This window comes from Procambarus clarkii, chromosome 21, assembly GCF_040958095.1.
Source record: "Procambarus clarkii isolate CNS0578487 chromosome 21, FALCON_Pclarkii_2.0, whole genome shotgun sequence".
NCBI classification, from domain to species: Eukaryota; Metazoa; Arthropoda; class Malacostraca; order Decapoda; family Cambaridae; genus Procambarus; species Procambarus clarkii.
Window position 1 is genome coordinate 19,390,230 of NC_091170.1, and position 22,393 is coordinate 19,412,622.

The window sequence follows — 22,393 nt, forward strand, 5'->3', positions numbered from 1 at the left end:
GAGGTATATGTCGTGATCACACAATTAACAAAAAAATATTAGAATTTGTAGGTAGTGATCACGTCTCCCCAAACTCTTCTGTGCATATTCCACAAAGTCATTCTTCCTAACTCACCACTCTTAGTTCTTGGACTAGTGACCCACCTTTGTTTAAAATTAAATCTACAAAGCTTCACATTTACAAAAAATGATATTTGGATGTAATGGCTAAACATGGTTTACATTTTCAATAATGTTATTTGGTCATCAGACAGAAAGTTGATTTCCACGTTACGTTACAATGTGTTACAGGGGCTAAAACTGGTAGACACTAATATTTATATGCTAAGAGATGTAAAGGAGATGGACTAAGTCATACTTTTCATTTAAAAATGTTATTTTGGTCTGTAGAAATTTGATTTCCACGTTACGTTATAATGTGTTAGAGAGGCTAAAACTGGTAGACACCAATATTTATATGGTAAGAGATAAAATGTTGGACTAAGTCTCACTTTTCATTTCAAAATGACATTTTGGACTGCAGAAAGTTGATGATTTCCGCGTTACGTTACGTTACATTGTGTTACAGAGGGCTAAAACTGACAGACAGTAATATTTATATGGTAAGAGATGTAATGGAGATATTGTGTTTGGCTAAATGGGGTTCACATTTCAATAATGATATTCGGACATCAGACAGAAAGTTGATTTCCACGTTACGTTACTAAGTGCCTCGCTCACTCCTTCAGTATAAGGGGCTATTTGACCAGGATCTATGAGAGTTGTTGTAGGGTATTCATAATTTATTATCCTGATACATGTGAAAGGTGCTGCAACTGGGCCAAGTTTCGGCATCTCAGCCTAAATAAAGAAGGAGAAAAAAAAAATTAGACAATTTTTCAACAATGTTCAATTGCTTTCACATCCCACAATTGTGAACCGAAATCATTTCTATGACACTCAGCTATGACCTTACTATATAATAAAGATTTGAAACAAGGATTTTTATCCCAGATGTATTTAGTGCAATAATACAGATTTTTAAAGTTTCCCAAAAACGTATGCAACAAAATGAAGTTTATCATTATTTATAAAATCAATAAATCTACGTAGATAAGAAAAACTACATGTGTTTTTAGAAGCATAAACTCTACATACAATGTGCAAGCTTCATGTAAATTGAATAATAAATAAAGGCTGTGAAGGCAGATCTAGTTGTAAAAGTTGGAGTGGGGTAGCGGGCCACGACAAGTTACTCATACTCGCGGCTGAGAGGCCGCCACGATCTTCACTCGTCACAGTGCGTGATTTACGCATTGCAGCCAGCTCGTACCTTCTATGGAGAGCTCGCATGCATCTAGCTTTCAATGCTTTTTTCTTGTTCGTTTGGTACGTCATATTGCAGTACAATTAGCAAAAATAGTGAGAGTTCTGGGAGATATTGTGAGAGCGCATCAACAATACATCCACTAGCTGAGGGACACACACAGTGACTGACTGCTAAGCCACGAACCCCACCCTCTCCCTCACACGAGACTGTTGCCAATGAGTGAGTTTATATTCGTTTTATGCATAACATGTTATTTTCAACGCTATTACGAAATATTAGACTTCTACAACGTAAGACACAATACCCCGCGGCCTGGGTGCGCCGCAAGGACCGGATTGTGGAAAGTTGCAGCGGGAACTTGACTCTAATTACGTTATTTTCCAAGATACCATAAAACGGTTTGCACCACAGTGTTGCCAGAACGTTGTAGTATTTTTCGTAATTTATCGTAAATATTCCATTTCTCTTCTGATTTTCGGGTCTAATGGCCCCATAAAACATTCTGCGACATTGTCTTGCTATGATATTACAAGTCTACTGTTGCGCACATTGTAATACAGTCCTAATGGCATAAGACCAAGCTGACGTCATTTATTAAAAAATGCTATTTGATCATCAGACAGAAAAAAGTTTTCCACGTTACGTAATGATGATATAATGCGATACAAGCGTGTGCTAATATTTTATTTGTGTTTAGAATGTAAGGGCTATAGGAGATTGTCTAGACTTGCATACATTTTCAAATGTTATTTATTTAGGCAGCAGAAAGTTTATTTTCCCGCATTACGCTGCATTGACTGTGTGTTACAAGAAATGAGCGCTAATGCTGATGTGTATTACAAGGTCTGCACAGTGTTGGATGAAAAGGGGGGATGGAGATTGAGTAGACATGCATACATTTTCAAATGCTATTTATTTAGGCAGCAGAAAGTCTGTTTTCCCACATTATGCTACATTGACTGTGTTACAAGAACTGAAAACAGACATAACCCAGAACTATTTCACTATCGACTCATCCGGTCTTATTCTCATCGATTGCTGTTTACATTTGGATAATGTAGGTCTTAGAGACAGCCTTGAACTCAGGATAATGAACAAGTCAATTTAATAATAGTATTAAGACTATGTTTTTCCACATTAGTCTTATATATGTTTAATTGCTTGGAATTTGTATGTGGGGAACATTGCTCACCTAAGGGAGAGAGAATGAACGGTGCGTTTGAGGTTACCTTACCTTCAGGTTACCTTGAGGTGCTTCCGGGGCTTAGCGTCCCCGCGGCCCGGTCGTCGACCAGGCCTCCTGGTTGCCGGACTGATCAACCAGGCTGTTGGACGCAACTGCTCGCAGCCTGACGTACGAGTCACAGCCTGGTTGATCAGGTATCCTTTGGAGGTGCTTATCCAGTTCTCTCTTGAACACTGTGAGGGGTCGGCCAGTTATGCCCCATATGTGTAGTGGAAGCGTGTTGAACAATCTCGGACATCTGATGTTGATAGAGTTCTCTCTCAGAGTACCAGTTGCACCTCTGTTTTTCAACGGGGGTATTCTGCACATCCTGCCATGTCTTCTGGTCTCATGTGATGTTATTTCTGTGTGCAGGTTTGGGACCAGCCCCTCTAACATTTTCCACGTGTAAATTATTATGTACCTCTCCCGCCTGCGCTCAAGGGAGTACAGTTTTAGGCTCTTTAGTCGGTCCCAATAGTTTAGATGTTTTACTGAGTGGATTCTAGCAGTAAAGGATCTCTGCACGCTCTCCAGGTCAGTAATTTCTCCAGCTTTGAAAGGTGCTGTCATTGTGCAGCAGTACTCCACTCTAGAGAGCACAAGCGTTTTGAAAAGTATCATCATCGGTATAGCATCTCTAGTGTGAAAAGTTCTTGTTATCCAACCTGTCATTTTTCTTGCAGTTGTGACGGCTACTTTATTGTGTTCTTTAAAGGTAAGGTCTTCCGACATGAGTACACCCAGATCCTTTACATTGCCTTTTCGTTCTATGTTATGATTTGCCTGAGTTTTGTACGTGGTTTCCGTTTTTATATTTTCATTTTTTCCATAGCGCATGAGCTGGAACTTATCTTCGTTAAACACCATATTATTTTCTGTAGCCCATAGAAAGACCTGATCATCATCTGACTGGAGGTTCGCCGTGTCCTCTATGTTGCCTACTCTCATGAAGATCCTAGTGTCATCTGCAAAGGATGACACAGTGCTATAGGTTGTGTTCTAGTCTATGTCCAAAATGAGGATGAGAAAAAGTACTGGAGCAAGCACAGTACCCTGGGGGACTGAGCTCTTCACGGTTGATGGGCTGGATTTTATTTTGTTGACTATTACACATTGGGTTCTGTTGGTCAGGAAATTGTAGATCCATCTGCCTATTTTTCCGGTAATTCCTTTTGAACGCATTTTATGTGCAATAACACCATGGTCACATTTATCAAAAGCTTTTGCGAAATCTGTGTAAATTACATCCGCGTTATGTTTGTCTTCCATAGCATCTAATGCCATATCATAGTCGTCCAGCAACTGCGACAGGCAAGAGCGCCCTGTTCTGAAACCATGTTGTCCGGGGTTATGGAGTTGCTGTGATTCCATGTATTTTGTGATTTTACTTCTTAGCACTCTCTCAAAAATTTTTATGATGTGCGATGTTAGCGCTATCGGTCTGTAATTTTTTGCCTCTGCCTTATTTCCTCCTTTATGGAGTGGTGCTATCTCTGCTGTTTTTAGTATATCAGGAATAACGCCAGTATCTAGGCTTTGTCTCCACAGAATGTGGAGGGCCTGTGATAGTGTTTTTTTTACAGTTCTTTATGAATATGGAGTTCCAAGAATCCGGGCCTGGTGCAGAGTGCATAGGCATACTGTTTATGGCTTCTTCAAAATCCAGTGGGGATAGGGTGACGTCTGATATATGATTTGATGTTGGTATCGTATCCATGAAAAATTCATTTGGGTTATCAATCTTTAGTGTGTTTAATGGCTCGCTGAAAACAGAGTCGTACTGCGTCCTCAGTAGCTCGCTCATTTCTTTGTTGTCATCGGTGAAAGTTCCATCTCCCTTTCGCAGGGCCCGATACTAGATGTGGTTTTTGATCTTGATTTTGCATAGGAGAAAAAATATTTCGGATTTCTTTCTATTTCACTGATGACCTTTTGCTCTCTTTGCCTCTCCTGGGTTTTGTATGATTCTTGTAGCTTGAGTTCAATTGTTTCTATTTCTCTACCTAACCTTCTTATATAGCGAGGATTGACCGCGATGTGTATGTATGTTTGTTTGTTTGTTTTACCATAGTGAATATGAAGCTACATTATGTTATGTCTACCAGTTGTTGAATAAACGCTACGTTACGTTACGTGATACAAGAACTAAACAAGCTTGTGCTAATATTTTATTGTGTTTGGAATGTAAGGGCTAAACACGGTTCACATTTCAATATTCAGACATCGGACAGAAAGTTGCTCGTTACTCTTAAAATGATATTTGGGCAAAGAACGATGTTACCATGTTGGTCACGTTACATTAATGATATTTGGGCAAAGAACGATGTCATCATGTTGGTCATGTTACGTTACAAGGTTATAAGGGTGAGAGTGATGGGGACTCGAAAATTTATATTAGTCTTCCATCCTCTGGTGAGCTGTCAGTCTAAGTGAAATGAAAAAAGATATGTGAACAGCGGTGGCAGGAGAAAGGAATTGATGTTACTTTTCCCCCTAACTATTAAATGATCTGAATAGAGAGAGAAAGAGAGAGAGTAACCATTGACTGCTATGTGTATCCCATGCAGTTGTGTTTACAAAAAAATTATGATTTGTTATAATATTAAGATTAAAGACCACCTTATGACTCTCGCTACTCTTAAAAAATTGCTGTTTGAGCAAAGAATGATGTTATAATGTTGGTCACGTTGCGATACAAGGTTACACATATGATCAGAAATAATGCTAAAGGCTTTGCACAGAAAACCGATGTGGGGGAGGGTGGGGTGATGGTTGATGGTAAGGGGGAGGAGGGGCTGGGGGGAGGGGGTCTGTTGGAGCGTGGGTTATGTGAGCGGTGTTGTCTTATTTAGCCCAGTTGTGTGTCGGATTCCCAAGAGGAGAGCCGCCCACAAATGCTCTCTCCCGCCCAGGCCTGCATTTGGAATTTGTATGTTCAGGTCATGGCTCACCTTTGAGAAAGAACAATGACACACTCAATGCTATGTCCCAGTGTGTCAGGAGAGAGAGAGAGAGAGAGAGAGAGAGAGAGAGAGAGAGAGAGAGAGAGAGAGAGAGAGAGAGAGAGAGAGAGAGAGAGAGAGAGAGAGAGAGAGAGAGAGAGAGAGAGAGAGAGAGAGAGAGAGAGAGAGAGAGACAGACAGAGAGAGACAGAGAGAGACAGAGAGACAGAGAGAGACAGAGAGAGAGAGATGGTACACCCCATTGCTGTCACTCCCCCCAGTGTGAGGGGGATGGTATGTGGAACTGGTGGGGCCTGCTGACAGTAGCTACATCTCCCTTTCCTTACGAAACCACAGTGGGTAAGGGAACCCCGCGGCACTTCCGCCCGTGTAGGAGAAAGTAATGGCAGTCATTGCGCACCCAATATGGTTGCTTGTGTGAGAAAAAATTGAAATATTCAGCAAAGAATGTTATAAAAGGCGCATATATTCTCTCTTTCACTAGCGAGAAAACACAAACATTCTGGCTGAGGTGTGTGCTGACAAAACTCTCAAAGCAGTCTTCCAGACCCATGGAGTGTGAAATTACCCATGATAGATGCCGCTTGTCCCCTGACAAGGGGAGCTGAGGGGGTTGGGCGGGGAAGGGGAAAATATATCTCAAACACCTACTGGAAATACTCTTCATTTAGCCACTGAATGGTGGACAGTACACACCCCTCTGTAGACTATGATAAACGATTAAGGCTAATGGACCACATCCGTCCTGGTGTAGCTCCAACACCTCCTGCTCTGTCACCTATACACACCCCTGTGCTTTGTTACATAAAACAGACCTTCTCCGCCAACTGCTACCTCCTCTCATTCTCCCCACCCTCCTCGACACTTCCTGCCGTGTAAGGCATAACTATTCTCCTCATGGATCATCACCAAACACAGCTGCATAGCTCGAAGAAAATAATGGCCGTCAAAAACCGCAAACCCATTCCACCCTCGCTTCTCAACCACAATGACCCTCCAACCCTCTCCTGCCAAGGGAAAGCTCCCCTCACCTCTCCCCCACCTTATCAACATATCCACCTATGTTGGGACCCCTCACACCTCCACACACCCTCTACATAGCATTACTTAGACTCATCTATTAATCAAACTATTTATCTCTACACAGGATTTACTCGACGGCAAACACCCATACATATTCATCTACTCTTATCCACATCTGGTTGATACCTGGTTGATGGGGTTCTGGGAGTTCTTCTACTCCCCAAGCCCGGCCCGAGGCCAGGCTCGACTTGTGAGAGTTTGGTCCACCAGGCTGTTACTTGGAGCGGCCCGCAGGCCCACATACCCACCACAGCCCGGTTGGTCCGGCACTCCTTGGAGGAATAAATCTAGTTTCCTCTTGAAAATGTCCACGGTTGTTCCGGCAATATTTCTTATGCTTGCTGGGAGGACGTTGAACAACCGCGGACCTCTGATGTTTATACAGTGTTCTCTGATTGTGCCTATGGCACCTCTGCTCTTCATTGGTTCTATTCTACATTTTCTTCCATGTCGTTCACTCCAGTACGTTGTTATTTTACTGTGTAGATTTGGTACTTGGCCCTCCAGTATCTTCCAGGTGTATATTATTTGATATCTCTCTCGTCTTCTTTCGAGTGAGTACATTTGGAGGGCTTTGAGACGATCCCAATAATTTAGGTGCTTTATTGCATCTATGCGTGCCGTATATGTTCTCTGTATTCCCTCTATTTCAGCAATCTCTCCTGCTCTGAAGGGGGAAGTGAGTACTGAGCAGTACTCAAGACGGGACAACACAAGTGACTTGAAGAGTACAACCATTGTGATGGGATCCCTGGATTTGAAAGTTCTCGTAATCCATCCTATCATTTTTCTGGCTGTCGCAATATTTGCTTGGTTATGCTCCTTAAACGTTAGGTCGTCAGACATTATTATTCCCAAATCCTTTACATGCTGTTTTCCTACTATGGGTACATTTGATTGTGTTTTGTACTCTGTGTTATGTTTAAGGTCCTCATTTTTACCGTACCTGAGTACCTGGAATTTATCACTGTTAAACATCATGTTATTTTCTGATGCCCAATCGAAAACTTTATTAATATCAGCTTGAAGTTTTTCAATGTCCTCAGCCGAGGTAATTTTCATACTGATTTTTGTGTCATCTGCAAAGGATGATACGAAGCTGTGACTTGTATTTTTGTCTATATCTGATATGAGAATAAGGAAAAGCAGCGGTGCAAGGACTGTACCCTGAGGTACAGAGCTTTTCACTGCACTTGGACTAGATTTTATATGGTTGACAGTTACTCGCTGAGTCCTGTTTGACAGAAAACTGAGTATCCAGCGCCCTACTTTACCGGTTATTCCCATTGACTTCATTTTGTGTGCTATCACGCCATGGTCACATTTATCGAAAGCCTTTGCGAAGTCCGTGTATATCACATCAGCATTCTGTTTCTCTTCTAATGCCTCAGTGACTTTGTCGTAGTGCTCAAGTAGCTGTGAGAGGCACGATCTTCCCGCTCGAAATCCATGTTGGCCTGGGTTGTGTAGGTCATTGGTCTCCATGAAATTGGTGACCTGACTCCTAATCACTCTCTCAAATACTTTTATATACATATTATATATAATATAATACATATTCTACTCTTCTCCTCATATTCCGTACTCTACCACATACACCACATGCTCTCTTACCCCCACACAACATGACCCTCCATCATCCCAGACCGCGTAACCAAACACCGGACGCTCACATGCATCTGACATGCGACAACATCCGAGAAAATTCACCTACAACACTATGTGGCTACATACCTTTGCCCCATCTAGACAGCTGGCTATAATAGGACCATCTACCCAGATGGTGCGCACATTTCTAGTCACATATTTCACTACTAGATATAGCTGAAAAACAACACCAGGTTGTTATCATCTGTGACAGGGACGGAAGGCTATATTATCATATGTGACAGGGACGGAAGGCTATATTACCATGTGTGACAGGGACGGAGAGCTATATAACCATCTGTGAAAGTGACGGAGGGCTATATTACCAATATGTGACAGGGACGGAGGGCTATATTACCAATATGTGACAGGGACGGAGGGCTATATTACCAATATGTGACAGGGACGGAGGGCTATATTACCATCTGTGACAGGGACGGAGGGCTACATTACCATCTGTGACAGGGACGGAGAGCTACATTACCATCTGTGACAGGGACGGTGGGCTATATTACCATCTGTGACAGGGACGGAGGGCTACATTACCATCTGTGACAGGGACGGAGGCGGTGCACCAGCTGACGCAGCCCTTGCCTCAGACGCTGCGTCTGGCCGCCACAAACAGGTACCAACAGGATGATCACCGCTGGGCGCTCTGGTCCACCTTCAGCGTCGCCAGTGAGAGTACCGGGTGAGTCTAGCTCCTTCCCTCTGTTGTTTTTGTTGCGGTTGTTGCCACTGTTGTTACTGTTGGTGGTGATGCTGTTGTTACCGTTGCTGGTGCTGCTGTTGTTACTGTTGATTATGTTGTTATTGTTGCTGGTGCTACTGTTGTTATTGGTGCTGGTGCTGCTGTTGTTATTGGTGCTGGTGCTGCTGTTGTTATTTGTGCTGGTACTGCTATTGTTACTGTTGATTCTGTTGTTAATGTTGATGTTGTTACTGTTACTGGTGTTTTTGTTGTTTCTGTTGATGGTGTTTCTGTTGTTACTGTTGCTTATGCTGCTGTTACTGTTGCTAGAGCTGCTGTTGTTACGATTGCTGTTGTTGCTGTTGTTGTAACTGTTGCTGGTGTTTCTATTGTTTCTCTTGATTGTACTGCTGTTTCTGTTGCTGGTGCTGCTGTTGGTAATGATGCTGGTATTGCTTTTGTTACTGTTACTATTGCTGCTGTTCTTAATGTTACTGGTGCTGCTGTTGTTACTGTTGCTGGTGCTGCTGTTGTTACTGTTGCTGTTGCTACTGTTGCTGGTGCTGCTGTTGTTACTGTTGCTGGTGCTGCTGTTGTTACTGTTGCTGGTGCTGCTGTTGTTACTGTTGCTGCTGTTGTTATTAATACTGGTGCTGCTGTTTTTATTGATACTGGTGCTGCTGTTGTTATGGTTGCTGCTGTTGTTACTGTTGCTGCTGTAGTTACTGTTGCTGTTGTTGATATTAATACTGGTGCTGCTGTTGTTAATGTTGCTGTTGTTATTAATATTGGTGCTGCTATTGTAACTGTTACTGTTGCTGCTGTTGTTATTGATACTGGTGCTGCTGTTGTCATTGATACTGGTGCTGCTGTTGTTACTGTTGTTGCTGCTGCTGTTGCTGCCGGTGTTGTTGATAGTGTTGTAAGTGCTGCTGTTATTACTGTTGCTGGCGCTGTTGTTGTTACTGTTACTGGCGCTGCTGCTGTTACTGTTGCTGCTATTGTTACTGTTACTGGTACTATTGATGTTGCTGGTGCTGCTGCTGTTACTGTTGCTGGTGCTGCTGTTGTTACTGTTGTTGCTGTTGTTACTGTTGCTGGTGCTGCTGTTGTTACTGTAACTGGTACTATTGATGTTGCTGGTGCTGCTGTTGTTACTGTTACTGGCACTACTGTTGTTACTGTTGTTGCTGTTGTTACTGTTGCTGGTGCTGCTGTTGTTACTGTTACTGGTGCTGCTGATGTTGCTGGTGCTGCTGTTGTTACTGTTACTGGCGCTACTGTTGTTACTTTTGTTGCTGTTGATACTGTTGCTGGTGCTGCTGTTGTTACTGTTACTGGTGCTGCTGATGTTGCTGGTACTGCTGTTGTTACTGTTACTGGCGCTACTGTTGTTACTGTTGTTGCTGTTGTTTCTGTTGCTGGTGCTGCTGTTGTTACTGTTACTGGTGCTGCTGATGTTGCTGGTGCTGCTGTTGTTACTGTTACTGGTGCTGCTGATGTTGCTGTTGCTACTGTTGCTGGCGCGACAGTTAAAACTGTTACTGGTGCTGCTGATGTTGCTGGTGCTACTGTTAGAACATAAGAACAAAGGCAACTGCAGAAGGCCTATTGGCCCATACGAGGCAGCTCCTATTTATAACCACTCAATCCCACTCATATACATGTCCAACCCGCGCTTGAAACAATCGAGGGACCCCACCTCCACCATGTTACGCGGTAATTGGTTCCAGAAATCAACAACCCTGTTACCGAACCAGTATTTACCCAAGTCTTTCCTAAATCTAAATTTATCCAATTTATACCCATTGTTTCGTGTTCTGTCTTGTGTTGATACTTTTATTACCCTATTAATATCCCCTTTGTTATGTACATTCATCCACTTGTAAACCTCTATCAAGTCACCCCTATCTCTTCGCCTTTCCAGTGAATGCAATTTAAGCTTTGTTAATATTACTTCATATGAAAGATTTCTAATTTGGGGAATATAACCTATTTAAGAATATTCTAACCAAAGCCCAGGAATGTAGTATACCATACAAATTGAATAGGTCGAATACTAATGACCCAAAGTGGATAACAAATAATTTAAAGAACCTTATAGGTAAAAAGAGAGCTTGGTACAAAAGGATTAAGAATGGGGAAGTCAGGTTAGAACAGGAATTCATACAACTGGTTAGAAATGTTAAAAAAGAGATTTGGAAAGCAAAAAGAAACTATGAAGTTCGCATAGCAGTGCAAGCGAAGACAAATCCTAAAGGGTTTTTTCAGTTATATAGTACTAAGACTAGAGAAGGAGAAAGGTCCATTAAAAACTGAGACAGGTCAAATAACAGATAGTGATTAAGAGATGAGTAGTATTTTTAATAAATATTTTGTATCTGTATTTACTAAAGAGGAACTTAACAATATGCCTTCAGCCGAACAAGTCTATGTGGGTGAGGACGAGGACAGGTTGACGAGTTTAACAGTTACCAGGGAGGATGTTCTTAAACAAATAGTAAAACTCAAACCAAACAAATCCCCAGAGCCGGATGAAGTGTTTGCCAGAGTGCTTAAAGAATGCAAAGAGGAGCTTTGTGACCCACTGTCAACCATATTTAATAAATCAATAGAGTCAGGCAGAGTGCCAGAGTTTTGGAAAGTTGCTAATGTGATACCAGTTTTTAAGAAAGGGGATCACTTGCGTCTAACTATCGACCAATTAGCCTAACGTCTATTGTGGGAAAGTTACTCGAATCTATAATAGCAAATAAAATTCGTCTTCATCTTGAAAAACATAAATTAATAATTGAGTCGCAACATGGTTTTACAAATGGCCGTTCATGTTTAACAAATTTGTTATCTTTTTATTCTAGCATTGTTGAGGCAGTTGATAGTGGTAAGGATTGCGATGTTGTGTACCTTGACTTTAGCAAAGCTTTTGATACAGTGCCACATGAAAGACTGATTAAAAAGATAGTCTCATGGTATTGGGGGTGCTATATTATGCTGGATTAGGGCATGGCTATACCAAAGGAAACAGAGAGTTAGTATAAATGGAGTCAAGTCAGAGTGGGAAAATGTTGTAAGTGGAGTGCCTCAGGGCGCTGTCCTGGGACCTCTGTTGTTTATAATATATATAAATGATTTTGATTCAGGTTTGAGTAGCAACATTTGCAAATTTGCCGATGATACGAAAATCGGTAGGGAAATTAATTCGGAGGAGGACTCACTATCACTTCAAGTTGATCTAGATAGGGTTTTGAAATGGTCGAAGGATTGGCAGATGCAGTTTAATGCTGATAAATGTAAAGTTCTGAGGTTAGGTAATGATGATAGGGTTACAAGACACGAGCTAGATGGTGTTGAGATTGCGAAGTCGAATTGCGAAAGGGATCTGGGAATTATGATTAGTAAGAATTTAAAACAAAAGGATCAATGCATGAATGTTCGTAATAAGGCGAATAGGACACTGGGATTTATTAATAGAAGCGTTAGTACCAAGACACCTGGTGTGGTTCTTAAGCTATATCTTCCTCTGGTTAGGCCCCATTTAGATAATGCAGTTCAGTTTTGGTCGCCGTATTATAGAATGGATATAAATTCACTTGAACGTGTCCAGCGTAGGATGACTAAGTTAATTCCCCAAATTAGAAATCTTTCATATGAAGAAAGATTAACAAAGCTAAAGTTGCATTCACTGGAAAGGCAAAGAGTTAGGGGTGACATGAAAGAGGTTTACAAGTGGGTGAATGGACATAACAAAGAGGATATTAATAGGGTATTTAAAGTATCAACACAAGACAGAACACGAAACAATGGGTATAAATTGGATAAGTTTAGATTTAGGAAAGACTTGGGTAAATACTGGTTCAGTAATAGGGTTGTTGATTTGTGGAACCAATTGCCGCGTAACATTGTGGAGGTGGGGTCCCTCGATTGTTTCAAGCATGGGTTGGACATGTATGTGAGTGGGATTGGGTGGTTATAAATAGGAGCTGCCTCGTATGGGCCAATAGGCCTTCTGCAGTTGCTTTTGTTCTTACGTTCTTAATCCTTTTGTACCAAGCTCTCTTTTTACCTATAAGGTTCTTCAAATTCTTTGTTATCTACTTTGGGTCATTAGTATTCGATCTATTCAATTTGTATGGTATACTACGTTCCTGTGCTTTGTTTAGAATATTCTTAAATAAGTTGTATATTGAATCCACATCGAAATCCCCATTTACGTCACCTATCGCTGGGTTCATGTCTCGCTCCAAGACCGGCCCCCACCCCATACCCAAGACTTTCCAATCAATTTGACCCAAAAAAATTTCTTAGGCTATTAAAATCAGCTTTTCGAAAATCTGGCACTTTAACAGAATTTTCTCCTACTGGTCTATTCCATTCTATGCTAAATCTGATTTCTTTGTGATCACTGTTCCCTAGCTCACTCCCTATTTCGATGTCATTAATTTATGTTTCCCTGTTAGTTAACACTAAATCTAAAATATTATTTTCCCGCGTTGGTTCCTTAATGTGTTGCATAAGAAAGCAATCGTCAATTAATTCTAGAAAATCTTCTGCTTCACTATTCCCTGCTGTTTTGTTCAACCAGTTTATTCCACTAAAATTAAAGTCACCCATGACGTAAATACTGTTAGATCTAGATGCTCTAGATATTTCATCCCATAGATGCTTTGCTTCCATTCTGTCTAAATTTTGTGGCCTATATATAACTCCTATTATAATATTATTTGCTTTTTCGTATAAATCTATCCAAATAGTTTCTGTGTGTGGCGTTAGGCTAATTGGTCGATAGTTAGACGCAAGTGATCTATCTCCTTTCTTAAAAACTGGTATCACATTAGCAACTTTCCAAAACTCTGGCACTCTGCCTGACTCTATTGATTTATTAAATATGGTTGACAGTGGGTCACAAAGCTCCTCTTTGCATTATTTAAGCACTCTGGCAAACACTTCATCCGGCCCTGGGGATTTGTTTGGTTTGAGTTTTACTATTTGATTAAGAACATCCTCCCTGGTAACTGTTAAACTCGTCAACCTGTCCTCGTCCCCACCCACATAGACTTGTTCGGCTGAAGGCATATTGTTAAGTTCCTCTTTAGTAAATACAGATACAAAATATTTATTAAAAATACTACTCATCTCTTCATCACTATCTGTTATTTGACCTGTCTCAGTTTTTAATGGACCTATCCTTTCCCTAGTCTTAGTACTATATAACTGAAAAAACCCTTTAGGATTTGTCTTTGCTTGCCCTGCTATGCGAACTTCATAGTTTCTTTTTGCTTTCCTTACCTCTTTTTTAACATTTCTAACCAGTTGTACGAATTCCTGTTCTAATGTGACCTCCCCATTTTTAATGCAGGGGGTAATGATGTTGGACGAGTTAGGAGTGAGTAACTAATGCAGAGATTCAGGACAGCCATTGAATTAGTTAGGACCAAGGGAGGAATCCCGATCATATGTGGCATTCTTCCAAGAAAGGGAGTGGGAAATGAATGGATGTCAAGGGCACTTCAGAGGAGCGGTCTTCCTCTGGATTGGGCCAAGGGCCTGCTTGATGCCGTCATACATTCCCCTTACATTGCCTGTATCCGCTGCAGTCTGTATCTGGGAACAGAGCTGGAGCCAATAGTTGTTGGCACATCGCCTGGCGTTCTGCTGCACTTTGCAGCGGACGGCCCAAAGGATCTGTAAGTTGCGCTGACTTGGGCAGGCTTTGTAGGCTGCCAAGGCGTTTCTCTTCTCCTCGATGACAGGTGTCATCTCTTCCGAGTGAGCCTCGAACCATTGTGCCGACCTGCTGGCCTACTTGCCAAAGGTGGAAATGGCAGCGTTGAACACAGCATCTCTGAAGTGCTCCCATCTTTTACAGACAGTGACCCCAGCTGGGCCAGGGCGAGCTTCCTCGAGCACGCGTGCAAAATCTTCCACCTTGTCCTGGTTGCGTTTCTTGGTAGTGTCGATGCGAGGTCTGCCCTCCTTTTTCGAGTGATGAATCTTCTTTGGTTGCATCTTGACCCTGCTACATACCAGGGAGTGGTCGGTGTCACAGACAGCACTCTGGTAGCTACGCGTAATCTTGACGCTGGGTAGACTTGCACGCCTGGTAAGAATCAGGTCAAGCTGGTGCCAGTGCTTGGATCTGGGGTGTCTCCAAGATACTCGGTGTTGAGGCTTTGTGCCGAAGAACGTGTTGGTGACACAAAGACCATGAAGGCAGCAGAGTTCTAGCAGACGTTGCCCTGTTCTCATTCATCCTCCCTATGCCGAATTGACCCACACAAGTGGGCCAAATGTTGTGCTCGGCACCCACTCTGGCGTTGAAGTCGCCGAGGATGAACAGTGGCTCCTATACAGGGATTCTCGCTATGACTCTGTTGAGGTCATCGTAGAATTTTTCCTTTGTCTCTGCTGGAGAAGTCAGGGTTGGTGCATATGCACTAATTACATTGACTGGTCCTGTTTGGGAGTGCAGTTGCAGAGACAGAATTCGTTTGGTTTCCCCCATCGGTGGCATAATGTCCCAACAGTGCATTCCTGACGGCAAATCCCACACGATTTTCTCTGGTCTCATCAAGTGGTTTTCCTTGCCAGAAGAAAGAGAAGGTCCTCTCTCTAACAGATCCTGATCCTGGGAGCCTGGTCTCTTGGAGAGCAACAATATCCATCTGCAGTTTGCTCAGCTCCCTATCAATGATTGCTGTTTTTCGGGCGTCATTGATTTCTTGCAGGTCGTCAGAGAAACTTGGTGTCAGTGTCCTGACGTTCCATGTGCCCAGCTTTAGGGCAGTTGATATTTTCTTCTTTGGTTTGGTATTGCTTGGTGCAAAGTTGTCGGGCCGCTTGTCGGTTTTCACCCTAAACCCCACGCACCCAGTGAGGTTAACGGACCGTGGCGAGGCAACATCTTATTGGCTGGGGTTTGCCCAACTTGAGGTGGGCGGTAGCTGCCCAGTGGGGCGCGATCACCCCTCCCACCGTCGGAAGCAACCCCTGGCGTCACACTCTTCGCCAATCGAGCAGAAGACTTAAAACCGGTAGACTGTCGCTTCTCGTGTTGGTTCGATGCTGTGAGGCGAAGCTGGAGTGTCCTCTCCAGGGCACAAAGCCTGGGTAGGTAGATATGGAGGAGAAGCTGTTATCCATGCAGCAGGTCCCCCCTCTCCACGTTGCTGAAATTATCCAATAGAAAGGCAAATGCCAATACACATGGTTCCAGCAACGTCGCTGGAGCTGCCAGAACGAGGTCGACGTCAACAACGAACTGCCTTAGGGGCTCCAACTCCGGATTTTTCCTCGAGGTTGACTCCTGAAGACTTTCCCAAAAAAGAAGTATGGCCGCAAGGCAGCGGAGGTTTAAAATCAGGGTTTTCCTTTCCCTAGATAGGCTGCCTTCCCAGACTATCGAGTTCCATCTACCCGGAGCAGCTGGTTTTAAGGCGCCAGAGGCACGCCCTCGCCCCGCCCCAAATATATACGTATATATATATATATATATATATATATATATATATATATATATATATATATATATATATATATATATATATATATATATATATATATATATATATATATATATATATATATATATATATATATATATTGTGAATATAATCTCCTTCAAGAGATTGAGCCTGCTCTTCCTCCAAATTACGTCACTACAAATATATATATATATATATATATATATATATATATATATATATATATATATTTGTAGTGACGTAATTTGGAGGAAGAGCAGGCTCAATCTCTTGAAGGAGATTATATTCACAATATATATATATATATATATATATATATATATGTCGTACCTAGTAGCCAGAACTCACTTCTCAGCCTACTATTCAAGGCCCGATTTGCCTAATAAGCCAAGTTTTCCTGAATTAATATATTTACTATAATGTTTTTCTTATGAAATGATAAAGCAACCCTTTTCTCTATGTATGAGGTCAATTTTTTTTTATTGGAGTTAAAATTAACGAAGATATATGACCGAACCTAACCAACCCTACCTAACCTAACCTAACCTATATTTATAGGTAAGGTTAGGTTAGGTAGCCAAAAAAAGCTAGGTTAGGTTAGGTTAGGTAGGTTAGGTAGACAAAAAAACACTAATTCATGAAAACTTGGCTTATTAGGCAAATCGGGCCTTGAATAGTAGGCTGAGAAGTGCGTTCTGGCTATTAGGTACGACATATATATATATATATATATATATATATATATATAACTGAAAACTCACACCCCAGAAGTGACTCGAACCCATACTCCCACAACTGGTATGTACAGGGACGCCTTAATCCGCTTGACCATCACGACCGGACAATAAGGAAGTGATAGCCGAGGCTATATGAACCACTTCCCCGCCGGCACTCGGATGGTAATCTTGGGCATAGCATTTTATCAAATCACCTCATTCTTTGGGGCACACGTGAGGAACACAAATGCAAACAAGCCTGAATGGTCCCCAGGACTATATACAACTGAAAACTCACACCCCAGAAGTGACTCGAACCCATACTCCCACAACTGGTATGTACAGGGACGCCTTAATCCGAACTTAGGGACGAGTTTTCAGTTGTATATAGTCCTGGGGACCATTCAGGCTTGTTTGCATTTGTGTTCCTCACGTGTGCCCCAAAGAATGAGGTGATTTGATAAAATGCTATGCCCAAGATTACCATCCGAGTGCCGGCGGGGAAGTGGTTCATATAGCCTCGGCTATCACTTCCTTATTGTCCGGTCGTGATGGTCAAGCGGATTAAGGCGTCCCTGTACATACCAGTTGTGGGAGTATGGGTTCGAGTCACTTCTGGGGTGTGAGTTTTCAGTTGTATATAGTCCTGGGGACCATTCAGGCTTGTTTGCATTTGTGTTCCTCACGTGTGCCCCAAAGAATGAGGTGATTTGATAAAATGCTATGCCCAAGATTACCATCCGAGTGCCGGCGGGGAAGTGGTTCATATAGCCTCGGCTATCACTTCCTTATTGTCCGGTCGTGATGGTCAAGCGGATTAAGGCGTCCCTGTACATACCAGTTGTGGGAGTATGGGTTCGAGTCACTTCTGGGGTGTGAGTTTTCAGTTGTATATAGTCCTGGGGACCATTCAGGCTTGTTTGCATATATATATATATATATATATATATATATATATATATATATATATATATATATATATGTATATATATATATATATATATATATATATACATATATATATATATATATATATATATATATATATATATATATATATATATATATATATTGTGAATATAATCTCCTTCAAGAGATTGAGCCTGCTCTTCCTCCAAATTACGTCACAACAAATCTATATAAAACTACTATGGAAGAAATATCCAGCAACGACAACAACATCTCCAAGGTTTGCCAGAGCGCAAAACGTATGCAGCCAGGAACACCTGCTCCACCTCAAACCGCCAAACTACCTGTCTTGTCGCCTGCTCGTCGCTGATTGGCTGCGGGTTCAGCTGCAACTGCACTCCACCCACTATACTACTTGATGTCTGGGGCCGCCACGACCTCAGTCTTCAGAATATCCAGTGCTTTCGACAAGTTAACACGTCTCGTTGGTAGACTAAGCCCCAGGCTTACGTGTACTAAGAGAGGTGGCAGCTTAAAGCCAATATTCCAGCACCTATTTACTATGTTTGCCTTGCACTTGTTATTTTGCTCACTTGTCTTAACGTAACTTTTCATTTTGCCATTTGATTATTCTTATTACTTTGATTGATTTTATTATACGAATTTGTATGTTCATTTTATTCATGTTTTGCTTTCTTTAACGTAATTAAAATTTCATTGTTAAAATTTACTTGTGTTTTGTGTGTCTTCTCCTTACCTTACCACAGACGAAGTTCCAGATTTTCTATTTTTTTTATTCTATGTGACGAGGCCATACCCCTAGCTTTGAACAGCCGAACACCAACGCGTTACCGTCACAAAATATATATATATATATATATATATATATATATATATATATATATATATATATATATATATATATATATATATATAGGTAGATATGGAGGAGAAGCTGTTATCCATGCAGCAGGTCCCCCCTCTCCACGTTGCTGAAATTATCCAATAGAAAGGCAAATGCCAATACACATGGATATATATATATATATATATATATATATATATATATATATATATATATATATATATATATATATATATATATATATATAACTGAAAACTCACACCCCAGAAGTGTATATATATATATATATATATATATATATATATATATATATATATATATATAGGTAGATATGGAGGAGAAGCTGTTATCCATGCAGCAGGTCCCCCCTCTCCACGTTGCTGAAATTATCCAATAGAAAGGCAAATGCCAATACACATGGATATATATATATATATATATATATATATATATATATATATATATATATATATATATATATATATATATATATATATATATATATATAACTGAAAACTCACACCCCAGAAGTGACTCGAACCCATACTCCCAGGAGCAACGCAACTGGTATGTACAAGACGCCTTAATCCACTTGACCATCACGACCGGACATAATGAGGTGATAGCCGAGGCTATTTGAACCACCCCACCGCCGGCACTCGGATAGTAATCTTGGGCATAGCATTTTACCAAATCACCTCATTCTTTGGGGCACACGTGAGGAACACAAATGCGAACAAGCCTGAATGGTCCCCAGGACAATATGCAACTGAAAACTCACACCCCAGATGTGACTCGAACCCATACTCCCAGGAGCAACGCAACTGGTATGTACAAGACGCCTTAATCCACTTGACCATCACGACCGGACATAATGAGGTGATAGCCGAGGCTATTTGAACCACCCCACCGCCGGCACTCGGATAGTAATCTTGGGCATAGCATTTTACCAAATCACCTCATTCTTTGGGGCACACGTGAGGAACACAAATGCGAACAAGCCTGAATGGTCCCCAGGACAATATGCAACTGAAAACTCACACCCCAGAAGTGACTCGAACCCATACTCCCAGGAGTCTTGTACATACCAGTTGCGTTGCTCCTGGGAGTATGGGTTCGAGTCACTTCTGGGGTGTGAGTTTTCAGTTGCATATTGTCCTGGGGACCATTCAGGCTTGTTCGCATTTGTGTTCCTCACGTGTGCCCCAAAGAATGAGGTGATTTGGTAAAATGCTATGCCCAAGATTACTATCCGAGTTCCGGCGGTGGGGTGGTTCAAATAGCCTCGGCTATCACCTCATTATGTCCGGTCGTGATGGTCAAGTGGATTAAGGCGTCTTGTACATACCAGTTGCGTTGCTCCTGGGAGTATGGGTTCGAGTCACTTCTGGGGTGTGAGTTTTCAGTTGCATATTGTCCTGGGGACCATTCAGGCTTGTTCGCATATATATATATATATATATATATATATATATATATATATATATATATATATATATATATATATATATATATATATTTATATATATATGAAAATGCGAACAAGCCTGAATGGTCCCCAGGACTATATTTATATATATAACTGAAAACTTACACCCCAGAAGTGACTCGAACCCATACTCCCACAACTGGTATGTACAGGGACGCCTTAATCCGCTTGACCATCACGACCGGACAAAAGGAAGTGATAGCCGAGGCTATATGAACCACTTCCCCGCCGGCACTCGGATGGTAATCTTGGGCATAGCATTTTATCAAATCACCTCATTCTTTGGGGCACACGTGAGGAACACAAATGCAAACAAGCCTGAATGGTCCCCAGGACTATATACAACTGAAAACTCACACCCCAGAAGTGACTCGAACCCATACTCCCACAACTGGTATGTACAGGGACGCCTTAATCCGCTTGACCATCACGACCGGACAAAAGGAAGTGATAGCCGAGGCTATATGAACCACTTCCCCGCCGGCACTCGGATGGTAATCTTGGGCATAGCATTTTATCAAATCACCTCATTCTTTGGGGCACACGTGAGGAACACAAATGCAAACAAGCCTGAATGGTCCCCAGGACTATATACAACTGAAAACTCACACCCCAGAAGTGACTCGAACCCATACTCCCACAACTGGTATGTACAGGGACGCCTTAATCCGCTTGACCATCACGACCGGACAAAAGGAAGTGATAGCCGAGGCTATATGAACCACTTCCCCGCCGGCACTCGGATGGTAATCTTGGGCATAGCATTTTATCAAATCACCTCATTCTTTGGGGCACACGTGAGGAACACAAATGCAAACAAGCCTGAATGGTCCCCAGGACTATATACAACTGAAAACTCACACCCCAGAAGTGACTCGAACCCATACTCCCACAACTGGTATAAGGCGTCCCTGTACCCTGAGTTTCTCATGAGTAGGCTCTCTCCAGACACAAAACAGAACGCTTTAAAAGAGACTAACGTCGTCTATGCCTTCAAATGCCCTCTTGGGGAATGTAAGCTCCAAAAAACCCAGTATATAGGCAAGACAACAACATCTCTTTCTAGGCGTTTAACGATGCATAAGCAACAGGGCTCCATTAAGGAACATATAATCTCTTCCCACAACCAAACCATCGCCAGAGAAATCCTAGTAAACAACACAGAAATCATCGATAGATACAGCGATAGCAGGCGGCTTGACGTTTGCGAGGCACTACACATCAAGAAGTCAACACCAGCAATCAACAGCCAATTATTGCACAACTATATTCTACCCACCTCAAGATTCCGCTCCAATATAGAAGCATCAAGAAATATGGACCAATAGGATTTCTACAAACACTTCTATTCAATACCCATTGTTTAGTGTTCTGTCTTGTGTTGATGAAATTAATACCCTATTAATGCCACCTCTTGTTCTGTCTTGTGTTGATGAAATTAATACCCTATTAATGCCACCTCCTGTTCTGTCTTGTGTTGATGAAATTAATACCCTATTAATGCCACCTCTTGTTCTGTCTTGTGTTGATTAATGCCACATCACCCCTTCCACCTCACTCAAATGTAGATAAAAAATCGGAGATGCGTAAGTTCTATTCAGTTGTGTATTTGTAAACTAAAGTCTTTAAAAATGTAATAAGTTTTACGAAACGCGCTCGTGTCGCGTCAGACTAGAAATAAAAAGGAATTTTGGAGAATTGATTTTTGATTTACCTCCAACAGTGAAAAGAAATGTACGATAGATTGAGAAAATTCGTGTTAGAATTATTAATCTTACTTTTTCGGTCATATTTAATAATATATGTCTACAGGAAAGACTGCTACCAAAATATACTAATATATATATATATATATATATATATATATATATATATATATATATATATATATATATATATATATATATATATATATATATATATATATATATATATATATATATATATATATATATATATAAATATATATATATATATATATATATATATATATATATATATATATATATATA

The 22,393-nt window shown here is 41.3% G+C and overlaps 1 protein-coding gene across 2 annotated transcripts in view; it reads left to right on the forward strand.

Moving 5' to 3' along the window:
• Window positions 1–22,393, forward strand: part of LOC123760773 (angiopoietin-related protein 7) — a 557,761-nt gene that overhangs the window by 282,069 nt on the left and 253,299 nt on the right. For both annotated transcript variants that reach the window (XM_069328203.1, XM_069328204.1), the window contains exon 7: window positions 8,789–8,921. In XM_069328203.1, the coding sequence (XP_069184304.1) occupies window positions 8,789–8,921 (133 nt within the window). The remainder of the gene's footprint in view (window positions 1–8,788; window positions 8,922–22,393) is intronic.